The sequence below is a fragment of the Symphalangus syndactylus genome, chromosome 24 (genome assembly GCF_028878055.3).
Source record: "Symphalangus syndactylus isolate Jambi chromosome 24, NHGRI_mSymSyn1-v2.1_pri, whole genome shotgun sequence".
NCBI classification, from domain to species: Eukaryota; Metazoa; Chordata; class Mammalia; order Primates; family Hylobatidae; genus Symphalangus; species Symphalangus syndactylus.
In genome coordinates this window covers 64,174,861-64,188,764 of record NC_072446.2, presented here as the reverse complement: position 1 = coordinate 64,188,764, position 13,904 = coordinate 64,174,861, and the positions used below count along the sequence as shown (strand labels likewise).

The window sequence follows — 13,904 nt, the reverse complement described above, 5'->3', positions numbered from 1 at the left end:
AGGTATATATGTGCATGGTGGTTTGCTGCACCCATCAACCCGTTATCTATCTACATTAGGTATTTCTCCTAATGCTATCCCTCCCCAAGCCCCCCGCCCCGACAGGCTCCAGTGTCTGTGGTTCCCCTCCCTGTGTCCATGTGTTCTCATTGTTCAACTCCCACTTATGAGTGAGAACATGCAGTGTTTGGTTTTCTGTTCCTGTGTTAGTTTGCTGAGAATGATGGTTTCCAGCTTCATCTATGTCCCTCAAAGGACATGAACCCATCTTTTTTATGGCAGCATAGTATTCCATGTGGTGTATATGTGCCACATTTTCTTTATGCAGTCTATCATTGATAGGCATTTGGGTTGGTTTCAAGTCTTTGCTATTGTGAATAGTGCTGCAATAAACATATGTGTGCATGTGTCTTTATAGTAGAATGATTTATAATCCTTTGGGTATATACCCAGTAATGGGATTGTGGGGGCGAATGGTGTTTCTGGTTCCAGATCCTTGAGGAATTGCCACACTGTCTTCCACAATGGTTGAACTAATTTATACTCCACCAACAGTGTAAAAGCATTCCTATTTCTTCACATCCTCTCCAGCATCTGTTGTTTCCTGACTCTTTAATGACTGCCATTCTAAGTAGTGTAAGATGGTATCTCATTGTGGTTTTGATTTCCATTTCTTTAATGGCCAGTGATGATGAGCTTTTTTTCATACGTTTGTTGGCCACATAAATGTCTCCTTTTGAGAAGTGTCTGTTCATATCCTTTGCCCACTTTTTGATGGGGTTATTTGTTTTCTTCTTGTAAATTTGTTTAAGTTCTTTGTAGATTCTGGATATTAGCCCTTTGTCAGATGGATAGATTGCAAAAATTTTCTCCCAATCTGTAGGTTGCCTATTCAGTCTGATGATAGTTTCTTTTGCTGTGTGGAAGTTCTTTAGTTTAATTAGATCTCATTTGTCAATTTTGGCTTTTGTTACCATTCCTTTTGGTGTTTTTAGTCATGAAGTCCTTGCCCATGCCTACGTCCTGAATGGTATTGCCTTGGGTTTTTTTCTAGGGTTTTTATGGGTTTAGGTCTTATGTTTAGGTCTTTAATCCATCTTGAGTTAATTTTTGTATAAGGTGTAAGGAAGGGGTCCAGTTTCAGTTTTCTGCATATGGTTAGCCAGTTTTCCAAACAACATTTATTAAATAGGGGATCCTTTCCCCATTGCTTGTTTTTGTCAGGTTCGTCAAAGATCAGATAGTTGTCGACGCGTGGCATTATTTCTGAGGCCTCTGTTCTGTTCCAGTGGCCTATATATCTGTTTGGGTACCAGTACCATGCTGTTTTGGTTACTATAGCCTTGTAGTATAGTTTGAAGTCAGGTAGTGTAATGCCTCCAGTTTTGTTCTTTTTGCTTAGGATTGTCTTTTGGCTATGCGGGCTCTTTTTTGGTTCCATATAAAATTTAAAGTAGTTTTTTTCTAATTCTGTGAAGAAGGTCAGTGGTAGCTTGATGGGGATAGCATTGAATCTATAAATTACTTTGGGCAGTATGGCCATTTTCACAATATTGATTCTTCATCCATGAGCATGGAATGTTTTTCCATTTGTTTGTGTCCTCTCTTACTCCCTTGAGCAGTGGCCTGTAGCTCTCCTTGAAGAGGTCCTTCACATCCCTTGTGAGTTGTATTCCTAGGTATTTTATTCCTTTGTAGCAATTGTAAATGGGAGTGCACTCATGATTTGGCTCTCTATTATTGGTGTATAGGAATGCTTATGATTTTTGCACATTGATTTTGTATCCTGAGACTTTGCTTTTTAAAATGCTACTAGTGGAAAATGTAAAATTACTTATGTAACTCACATTTGCGGCTCACATTTTTTTTTTTCCATTAAATAGCACTAATCCAGACAACCCCACTAAACTAGAATATGATGTATGGAAATACTTATTTTAATATTCATGTGATTTTACAAAAACTCATTTAATGAAGTATGTATTTGCATTCTAGAAAACTGGATTTAATGTTCTATAGGAGGTTCATTTTCAAAGAAAAACTGTACAGGCAGGCTGGGTGGCTCATGCCTATAATCCTAGCACTTTGGGAGGGCAAGGCATGTGGACCACAAGGTCAGGAGGTCGAGACCAGCCTGTCCAGCATGGTGAAACGCCGTCTCTACTAAAAATACAAAAATTTAGCCAGGTGTGGTGGCAGGCCCCTGTAATCCCAGCTACTTGGGAGGCAGAGGCAGGAGAATTGCTTGAGCCCGGGAGGTGGGGGATGGAGGTTGCAGTGAGCCGAGACCACACCACTGCACTCCAGCATGGGCAACAGAGTGAGACTGTCTCAAAAAAAAAAAAAAGAAAAGAAAAGAAAAGAAAAACTGTAAGCCAATAGTGGGTTTCTTGTCCTGCTTTTGTTGTTGCTTATGCAAAATAATTTATATGCATTTAATTGTCATGATTATACTCAATTTAGCATTTTAAATGTTACACTTACATAAAGTTAACATACAATTCAAGTTACAGATGTCATTAAAATTTGCAAAAGTCATCTTACTGAAAAGTTGTGTGTCAACCAATCATATTTTGTTGAATAAAATCTTAAAGGAAAAAGGGAGATAGAACGTGTAAAAAATAATCAATATTGTTCCTGCTAGCCATTTTATTAAATTTGGATTTTTTCACGATCAAATATTCTTCCATGGATGCTCCTCAACTTACAATGGAGTAACAGCCCAATAAACCCATCGTAAGTTGAAAACATAATAAGTGGAAAATGCATTTAATATACCTAACCTACCAAACATAGCAGCTTAGCTTAGCCTATCTTAAACGTGTTTGGAACACTTACATTAGCTTAGGGTTGGGCAAAGTCATCTAACACAAATACTATTTTATAATAAAGTATTTAATATATCACATAATTTGTCGAATGTAGTACACTGTAGCGTATCAGTTGTTACCCTTGTGATTAAGTAGCTGACTGGGAGCTGTGGCTGACTTCTCAGCATAGTGAGAGAATATCGAACCAAATATTGCTAGCCTGGAAACAGATCAAAATAAAAAATTCAAATTACAGTTTCTACTGAACTCACACCATCATAAAGTCAAAAAATTGTAAATCTGATCATTAAAAGTTGGGGACCATTTGCAGTAAGAAATCCCTACATTATCATTCTCTTTATTGAGTGGACAACAGTCTACCTGTGATACTGACGTGGTTGAATTTTTTTGAATAGCATCAGTAAAAAGAAAGACCATGAAAGGGAGAATGCTGCATATGAATAATGTATAGCTAATTCTGTTTTCAGTCTAATTTTAAACCGTTTAGAGCTAGCACATTGATTATATTTGCAAGGCACCACGCCAGGTTTATATATATATTTTTAAAACTCTGGCCCAGGATATATTTTAACTTATTTCCCATCTCCTAGTATCATCCTATTATTCATCAGATATGGAGACAAAAGTGGCTCCATTTTGGATGCTAATCTCCAGTGTTAATTTCTGATCAGCCACAGTCCCGTGAACACCACCTGATTGCTACTTTATTTACTGTCCCTAGTATAAGAAACTGTACTCCTGCTTTTAGAGTAAAGCAACCTTGATGTTATCACAAAAATTATAGGTTGTGACACACATAGCATTCTTTCGTGTTTTGGAGAGTTGCCTTTCATTGTCTTGCTGGAATACGTACACATTTTCCCTATAGTAGATAAGCCTTGGGTCTGGGGAGTAACAGGTGCAGAGATCTACTTGTCTTGTGGCCACCCAAGGCCATTCTTCTGTCTCTAAGTCTCAGAATAAATCCACCAACACCGACAAACTAAATTTGTCTGCCTCCTCTTTGGCTTCTTGGCTCCTTTAGAATTTGGGGGTTGCTTTGCTTATATGACTCTTTCATGGAACATCAGATGATAATTATCCACAGCTTGAGGCCATTTCTTTCAATTTCTAAAACATTTTATTTTGTAGTACAGGGCTTCCTTTAATTCCAGACACATTTATTTCCCAGTCATTGTGGCAAAATTTTAAAATTAATATATTCACAAATTATCATAATAAAATACCATACTCATTATTTAAAATATACTAAAATGTGTATTTTCCCCAAATCATTTGTTTTTGTCACTCCTGGAGTTTGTTTGTACTTATGCATGGTGGAATATTTCATTCTTAGCCAAAAGAAAAAAGGAATCACCTTGTGACAACGCTGGTCATGGGACACACATGATCGTCATCTTTGTCCACCTGGTTAATGGTTTCCAACTCAATCATTCATCACCGTTTCATAAATCTAAACCCCACCTTTTGTTATTTTCATGTTAGTTTTGATGTATTTTGCTTATAAATCTTAAGTCAGATTACCTGTTATTTTTTGTTTTTGTTTTTCACTCTAAAGTTAAATCTGCCTTAAATGAAACAGCCGAGACAAATAATGAGGAACAAAAGGAGAAACTGTTACATTTGAATGGATTGTGCTTCTCCTGCCTCACCCTCTCTTACTGTATTCCATGAATGTGAACTCAGAAGCAAAAGAGTCAGGGGAATGAGAATGGTGACTTGATATTTACCAACTTTGCTCAAAACATATTTATAAGACGCTCATGTATTTCATTGGCTTTCACCATAAGAAAATATGAAAAGCTGGGAACCACTATGGAGACATGATTAGGAAAATGAGCCCTCAGCATTAACTACCTGAGCAAGGTACAATTGGCCCAACCATTTATGTTCCCCTTAAGGCACTTGTCACATTCTGCCTTAAATTATAGTTATAGTTAGGCATTTTTCTATTCTATTTGATAAATTCTCTGAGGGCAGGATGCTGCCTAGTACATAACAAATGGTAATATTTGTAGAATAAATGGAATATTTTAACCACTTTTGCACACTCCCCATAACAATAAGCTCACCCAGAAGCCTATTCAACAAACACATTGATTGAGTGCTCTAGCATGCACCTACTCTGTGCGATTGGGAATTATTTCAAAAATAAGCTCTTTCCAGGTTTCTCCTTCCTAGTAGCAAGCAGAGTGAATTCAACTGGAACTTCAACTTGAGTAAACTGTTCAGATATGAATTCATATCTCTGCTTTGCATGTTTAGTGTTTGAGAGTACAGCTAGAGTCTATCTTTAGTTAATGGCTCTTAAGGAATTTATTGGCAAATAGTTGCAATATTTATCACATTTTTAGTGTGTCAGAGCTAGGGACACCAAAATTTTCTTTTACCTCTTAAATCTGCTTTTTACATATTTATTACCCAGTGAACTGAGAAAAGGCTTTCAAAGTGCGAATATCTATCCTATCTCTTTGTCTGGTTTTCCTTTCAGTGTTCATTCACAAGTAATAGTAGCTATCATTTACTCAGACTGTGCTATTAACTGGGTACTTTATGCACTTGTGTTTAATTTTTTATAGCCTCACAAATTAAAGATTATAATGCTTGTTTTTCAGATGAGAATTAATTTACATAATCTTCATAACCTTTCAAGGTGTATTAGCCAGAGTTCTCCAGAGAAACAGAGCCAACAGGATGGATATATAGCTATATATCTATTTTAAATATATGTCAATTAAAAAAATTTCACCAAATTGAGTTTCAAATATCTGATTGGCTTTTATTAGCAATTCATGAGCTGGGCAGCATGCAGTCTACAAAGTAGAAAGAAACTCTGATGAGCTAAACAGAGTGGGTGAGTTTTATGGCAGAAAAAAGAAAAGCAGAAATAAAGAACAAATAGAGGGTTGGTCATTTCAAGGTCACTTTTTTTCTACAGATGTAAGCAAAATCTTGTTGGCCTAATTGGATTTCACTGTTATCTCTCCTCTGATTTCTCACAAGGTCAAATTTTGCAAGTAAATAACGCAAGTTTTGGTTTGGTTATGTGACACTAGTATGAGTGACTCCATTTTGGACCTGCTGTCTGTTTGTTCTTTTTTATTTGTTTTCTTGTTTTTTTTTTTTTTTTTTCCAGTTTAAGAGAGAGAAAAAAGAGAAAGAGAGAGAAAGATATTGGCTTATATGATTGTGGAGGCTTGGCAACTCCAAAATCTGCAGAATAGGTAGGCAGGCTGCAGGCCCAGGGAAAAGGTGCAGGTCAATGGCTGTTTGCTGCCAGAATTCCTTCTTGCTTAGGGGAAGTCAGCATTTTTCTACTAAGGTCTTCAGCTGATTGGATGAAAATCATACACTTTATTAAGAGTAATCAGCTTTACTTAAAGTCTACTGATTTCATTGTTAAAATCATCTAAAAAATACCTTCACTGAAACATCTAGACTAATGTTTGTCCAAATATCTGGATACCATGACCTAGCCAAGGTGACACATAAAACTTACCATTATACAAGGTAAATATTATGATCCCATGTTACAGATGAACACAGTAAGGCTCGCAAATAATAAGCAATTTGGACAATATAGTGTATTATGAGGTATTTGGACTTTATCAAAGGGATTTTTCTTTTCCGAAGCCCAGGTGTCTTTCACTATGTATGCTGTCTCTCAAATCAATGGTTTTTCAATTGAGCAGAAATATGTTCTCCCAGGGCCAAACTCATGCTAAAAGAAGCATCTACTGGTCCTAACAGTATTGTATAGGTCTGATTTATCCACTGATACACATTTTGCCAAGGATGATGATCTAATCTAATGAAGTAGGCACCTGTCATGATAAACATCTCTCTACCCAGGAGGCAGTGACATAAGTAAGGGAGTCATTCTGTCCTTCATAGTCTCTGGAAACTTTTTGATCCTTTCCATTTCTGATACCAACCCTTGAACTTACGACCCTACTACTTCTTACCTAGAACATATATTACATAATTTCAGATCTCTAGTCTTCACTTTATATTCCTAAATTCTGCATTTAATCAAGCCACCACCGGGCTCCCCTTCTTCCCTTCTTCCGTGCCTCTCAATTATCCATGGAATAAAGCTGAAGTCTTACTAAGCATTAAAGATTATTTCCAAATGAGCTTCAACTACCTTTCCGGCCGCCGTTTTCATCTTTCACTAAGAACAATACACTCAGATTAAACTTGTCCCCGACAGGGTGCATGGATTCATATGCTGTTTGATTTTTTTTTTTTTTTTTGCCACTTATGCCTTCGTGTTCAGCTTTTCCTCTTTTTCGCTTTTCAACGAAGTTTTCATGATCAACCCAACCAGCAGCTACTCTCCTTCCTCAGATCACTATAGAGTGTAGTCGTTAGGTATTACGAGATCTCTATTTATGCACCCTCCTTATCTGTTAGAGAGACGGCTGGCATCAGTGACTGAAAAGGAGCCCCAAAGCCAAATGCAATCGGCCCCCCAATACCGGAGGATGCCCTGTATCCCGCACATCCACTCTGCCAGTGCAAGTGTTCAATAAATGCTTAATACATTCATTGATGAATGACCCAGAGAGAAAAAATGCAGTTTGTGGGACAAGGACGAAGTGGCCTCTCAGAGATGCGGGAGTGCTGGCTCTCCTCCACCCTCCCCGCCTCCTCCAAGCCAGGGTTCCCCCAACCCCTCACTCCTACTTGAGGAAAGGGCAGACATTGCGCATGTCCCGTATCCAAGGCCGCCTCCGGGAGCACCGCCCATGCCACCCCGCTCCCTCCCGGTGATCGGGCACGCGCGCTCGCTCCCGCAGAGCGTGCCCTGCGTGCGGGTGCCCGCCGAGCCCGCCGGGCGCTGGATCTCCGAGTGCCCCGGCCGGGGCCTGAGGAGCGGGCACGGGGCAAGACGGCGGACCGCCGCGTCGCCCGAGGCGAGGAGGAGCGCGGGCGGTGAGTGAGGGCGCCGCGGGCGAGCGGGTCGGCGCCTCCGCGCGTGCGCAGCGCGGGACCGCCCGGGCAGGGGCGCGCGCCCGGCGGCCGGCCGGAGGGGCCGAGCGAAGCGAGGAGAGGCCGGGCCGGGGGCCGCAGGTCGGCCTCGGACCCATGGGTCCGGGGGATCCCATATCCGTCCCCCGGGCTCGACAGGCGCTGGCCGCGCGGGCTGGCTTTCCGAGGGGGGTCCCAGTGGGGCGCGTCGGGCCCGCGCGGGGGTCCTGGTGCCGCGGGCGGAGGGGCAGGGCCGCCTCAGCCGAGGGACCGCGGGGAGGGGCGCACGAGCCCGCCTGACCGTGCGGACGCCCGCGGGGTGCGCGACCCCGGAGGTGGCGGAGGTCCAGGCAGGGGGCGCGGTCGGGAAGCCTCGGCGCCTAGCAGGTGGTGGGGGCCGCGCCCCTCTCCCGGGGAGGCGCGCGGTGGGAAGCGGAGCAAACTTCCCCTAAGTAACTTTCCTGAGGCGCTGCCGGCGGGGCGCGGTGAGCGGGATCCGGGGGGCACTCCGGGGACCGACGCTCCGGGTTTGCGCGGCCTCAGGCGCCGCGGGAACCCAGCGAGTGGCGGCGGGCGATGGCGGGGGCGGCTTCCTCCTGAGGCTGGACTCGTCCTCCGAGTTCTGAGTGGCATTCGTGGCCCGTTTGCTCTTAAAATAGACGTAGAAGTTTGGTGTTCGGGAAGAAGGATGTTTGCTCTCTTGGGAAGAAAAGGCTTCTACCTCCTGGCCTTTTCAAAGAAAGTATTGTTCGGGCCTGCTGGGGATCCCTATTTATCAAGCAACCCATTGTCCTGTGTGTGCCTGGTGAAAGCGAGCTAATTCTATTATTAGTCCTCAAAAGACCAAGGGAGATCACGGTGCTTTTTCTTTTTTAAATATTCCCCGCCACCTCGCCAAATCCTGTAATACAGTTTCCTCAAACTTGGCTGCACAGAGGAGTCGCTGGGGAGTTTTAAAACTCTTCAAGCCCAATCGCACACCAGACCAATTAACACAGTGTATTTTTTAAAGATCCCCAGGTGATCGCGCAGCCGAGTTTGGAAACACTGGTTTAATGTAAGAAAGTCAAGACTTTAGTTTCACATAGTAGTAGCATTCGGTTTGTAATTGGTGAGATGAAACTCAAATTCGTTTTCCTAGACAGGAACTCACAAAGGGGGGTTTGTTTCCCACCAGGGAGAGAGGGAAGCATCTCTAATCGTTCAAACTTTGTGAACTATAATGTGACTCCAGCACTCAAAACAGTTGTTCTAAGTGCTGTTTTGAATTTCTGTTGGGGTTACTAAGCCCGCTTTCACTGACTCCCTGCCCAGCCAAGGGCTTTCCCTTTGTTTTAACCCTACCTCAGTCCCCCACTCAACCTTCCGTCAGATCCCGTTTTAACTTTAACCTCGGGGACGATCTTCCTCCCCCATAGGTTACTGGCTTTAAAGGGTTACTGCGGGTTCCCATAGCAACGAGTCCTCCAGGGGAAGTGGGCGGGTCCTCTTACCCTTGGGTTTCTGAATAGGGCTCTTCCTTTTCGGAAGAATTTTTGAATCACCCTTTTTCATTTCTTGGCCTCAGCGCAGGTAAGGGTGAGCTTATGCAGTTCCAAGATTTTCTTTCTAAGATACTTACAGATTATTAATGCTGTTATATGGGATGATAACTGCTAGCAGCCATGTTCTTTCTTGATTTCTCATTCTTTCCCAATCCTTGGACTGATGACTTGTTTAACAAACTTCCAAAATGAAGTGGAAACAATGTTTTCTTTTTCTTTTTTGGCATGTTTTCTTGGAGATGCACATGCCTAAGAATTGTATGCACTATTTCTCTAAAGCCCTAAGTTACACCTTACATTTAAAAAGTTAAAAAGTGAAATATAACTCCACATCTGTGCGGAGAAACTTTTGATAATTTGTGGCAAAAATGCCATGATTAGCTTTTAAGTTGTTTTGTTCCTAGAAAGCACTCTGCCAACATTCTTTACAAAATGTTAAACTGCTTGTAATACTATACTTTACCAAAGGAAAGGCACAGTCTACACATTCTCCTACTTCCCTGCCCAAACACCCCTGCCCAAACACATGCATCCAAAGATCAATTTGAAAAAAATGTTCATTTTTTTTTTTTTAATGCTCAAAACAGGTTTGCTATAGACATCTAATTCCATTTTGCCTTGCAAGGAACTGTTAAAACTCTTCTGAATAAAATACTACAGAAATAGACCATTTACATATTTGTTTTTAATTGTGTTTTTAAAAAAATATTTTAAACTTTGCTCCAAAATGCCTTTAGGATTCCAATGATTTTTGAGTTTGTGTTGGGAGTTGAAATGGTTTTCTCTTACTAAAATCTATTTTATGTGCTGTTTAAATTTCTGTTAACTGAGCTATCAAGCAAATCCTGTAAGGTGAATTTTTTCCATTTACTGTGAGAAAGGAATACTGATGGAAACCCCTCTCATGTGATGGACCTTGTAGTTCCAGCAGTGATGCTGGGCTGCTAAAATAATAATCTCTCACCTAATCTTCCCTTCTTTCATCACACATTTAAAAATTACCTTTAAGGCTTTTCAATTTAGTATCTCTTTCAGCGTAGTTGTCCAGTCTCAAATTCCTTGAAGGTGTGCATTAATGTACATTTATCGACATGTCCTTTGTTTATTCAAATTAAGCAAATACAGTTGAGAATTTGTTGTTGCTTTGTTTCTTTTAAAAATTAAAAAGTATTTCATGTTGGGAGACATTTTGGGAATCACTGAAAAAAATTAAGAAAGTAAAAATCACCGTCATATCATCTAGAAAGAAACAACTGGTAATTAGATGATGTGCTTCCATTTTACCCTTTTTGTTTGTCTGGATAGACATACTTTTAAACAAAATTGGCTTTTAATTTTATCTGTAGTTTTAAATATTGCACTTTTATTTAATATGAAGTAAATATTAGAGACGTTTCCTTTTTCTGTAAACCCTTTGAAAATAAGATTTTTAATGATGAATACACCCAAGTTTATTGAACTAGTTTTCTGTTGTTTTACATATTATTTTTATTTTTAGTGGCTTGAGAATACAGTATTAAACCCTTTGGTTGCCAATCCTAGCATGGCCACTTCCTAAGTGACCTTAATTACCTCTTTAATCGCATTTCCTTGGAATAAGGGTCATGGTGCCTGTACCATAGAGTTTTGGTGAGATGGAATGAACTAAGTAGAGGAAGGCCAGCAGGCAGGGTCGACCAAATGATGTAGGCTCAGTAAGAGTGGACACACAGGTGGAGCTGAGAAAAATGCCCTTGTCTGAAAGTTTAAGTATTTTGGACTTACTCAAGTTGGATTTATGGCAGTAGAAATCCTGGGGCAGAGGTCAACTCTTTTATGACTCTTGTGGCTTGTTGCCAAATTGCTTATGCCATAACATTCCCTTACAGAGTGTATGGTCTACTTGTAGTATGTCAGCACTCCAGTGTTCATCATCTTTCCTGATTTTTCTATAAAAATATGATGTTTTAGTTTATTTTTTTGGTAACTGTTGAAATTGATCATCTGTTTTTTTTCTTTTGTTTTCCTTTTTGGGAGCTCTCTTCTGGTACTTTGCCTACTTTACTTTTAAGTGGTGATTTAAAAAAGTGAAATACCTGTTTTATCTAAAGAAGATTGCACCTTTATCATATTTTTAGTTTTTTTTTTTTTCTTCTCCACAGGCCATTATTTCTTTCACTTTTTGGCGTTTTTCAACCAATAAAATATTTTTATTTCTATATAAACAGGTCTCTACCTTGTCCTTTATGATTTTTTCCTTGTATTTGTTTATGCTTGGAAAGCCCAGAAAGACCCTGCAAATGACCCCAGTGAAAAACTCAGGAGAAGCAGTAAGCAGTCAAAAGTGGACGGGGAGGAAGACTAAGGTGATGAGGAAGACCACTCATTTTACAATAAGGCTTTTAGACTTTAAAACTGTATGCATGTATTAAATTTGATTATCTGAAAGGTGAGATAAATGAAACAACATTTTGGAAATATGTTAGGTCTTTTTACATTTAATTCTATAATTGTACATGGATATGAAGTGCTCCTATACCGCTGCTGCCTCCTCTTCCTTTTCCCTGGTTAGGGAGTTCTACCACCATTTGTTAAATAGTTCCTCCTTTCTTCTTTGCTTTGTGGTCTTTATAGTTTTTTGAGATCTTGACTGACTTTGAGGTCTGCTTCAGTTTTAGGTCGTGCTCGTCTGTGTGTTGATCCTCTAGTCTTAATCAATGCCACATCTTTTTAATCATAGATTTAGAATACTTAGAAATATCTGGCAGAGCAAGTCACTATCCTTTCAACGTTACAATTCTATGCACTTGTCCTTTCAGATAAAGATTATTGCACAGTTTTAAAAGTCTAGGAGGCTTATTGTAAAATAAATGGTCTTTCATCTGCCTCTTCTTCCCCATCCCTTACTCTCCCTCCCCAGTGGCAGCTACTTTGGATTGTTTGCTGTTTCTCCTGCGTTTTTCACTGGGGCCGTTTGTAGGGTCTTCTTGGGCTGGTCAGAGAGTTGTCTTTCAGTAAAGTTTTGCACTGAGGAAAGAGTGTGGGTTCCAGTGTTCATGGAGGAATCTGGCTGGGGTTTCAGCATTCTCTGTGTAGAGTCACGTTGGAGAAGTTTCACCATGCAGACTTACCTATTCACCTACTTTTCCAAGAACAAATCTCTAGTCTTGCTGGGTTCTAGGGTTGTCCATCTGTTTCCCACTTTCATGGTTTGTAGTTTCCATTACAGTTCTTTAAGTCCTCGGGTCTCTATGTCTTCTAGAAAGATCTCTTACTGTCACTTAAGTGGGGTTTAGGGAAAGGGTGTAATTGGATATGTGTGTTAAATTTGCCATCTTAATCTGGAAGGCTCGGAAGATGAATCCTTAGAACTAAAAAAATACCGGATCATGTTGCATTTTGTTTCGTTGGCAAGGACTGCCATCTGTAATCAGTGTTTCTTTTAAGGGTCATGAAAGATTATTCGTGACCTTTTATCTCTCAGCAGAGTTGTTTTCTTCATCTGAGTCCTAATGTTTCCTGTTAGAGTTCTTCTTAGGTATTTGTTTTTGTTACTTTGTGATGGGCTCTTCAAATTGGCTGTTAGTCTAAGACGGTGGTTGATTTTGGTGTATTTATTTTGTAGCTGGCACTTAGGCTAAAAGCTTCGCAGTTTATTTTCGTATGTTCCCAAGTTATATGAGTGGCAGATAATGACACTTGTATCTACTTTTAAATAGTTATAACTTTTATTTTGGTTCTGTGGCAGTTTGCACTAGATTTAGCATTCTGTAACGTTATAACATGTTTCTGGAACATTATCGAATAGTAATGGTGATAATATACAAACTTTTGTTGTTCTTTATTTTAATAAGGAAAAGAATAGTAGAATATTGGCTCTTTGGTTTATCATAGTTCTTCATCAGGACAAAGAAAATCTATTCTTTCATTTCCAAGTTGCCTAGAGGTAATTTTACGTTTTTAAGACATGGGAATTGAATATTAGCAAGTGATCATTAGCATCTGCAGTTTATCTACTGGTATTTCTAAAGAGTCTACTGATTTGAGTCCCAAATACTAAATTGGATCAAAGTTTTCCTTATGGATGGTTCTTTAGAAAAACAAATTGAATGCATGGGAAGAATGAAGGATAACACATTCATTGCATGAGCATATTGTCTTGGTTGGGGTGGTATAGGAGATGTCACTAGGGATTTTTCACAAGCAAATATTCCAAGTTATATCTGACACTCAAGTCACATCTTTACCTGTTGGCAGTATTTGATGTAATTTGTTATTCCTCCTTTTTTAATATTCTTCCTTCATTTGATTCTTGAGGACACCACACACTGTTGCCTTCCCTTCTATACTGCTGGCCCTCTGGTTTCTTTTCAGTTGTTTTTAAATTTGTGCTGGTTTTTCTCTTCTCACCAGCCTATGAATTTAGAATGTGCCAAGGCTCAGTTCTCGCTAGCCTGTTGTCACAAATAGTCACAGGGCTTTAATAAAATACTGTGTAGCCTCCTAAATGTATATTTCCACCTCAGACATCTCCAACTACTTTTTTGACTTCTTAACGTGAATATGTGAAAGACGC

At 40.0% G+C, this 13,904-nt stretch overlaps 1 protein-coding gene across 2 annotated transcripts in view; it reads left to right on the top strand.

The window, feature by feature from the left end:
- Positions 1–7,554: 7,554 nt before the first annotated feature.
- BTBD3 (BTB domain containing 3) overlaps positions 7,555–13,904 on the top strand; it is a 34,572-nt gene continuing 28,222 nt past the window's right edge. Inside the window, exon 1 of one of the 2 annotated variants that reach the window (XM_055265504.2) lies at positions 7,555–7,769. In XM_055265504.2, the coding sequence (XP_055121479.2) occupies positions 7,583–7,769 (187 nt within the window). In that variant the 5' untranslated portion in view covers positions 7,555–7,582. The remainder of the gene's footprint in view (positions 7,770–13,904) is intronic. The other variant, XM_055265506.2, reaches the window with a different exon arrangement.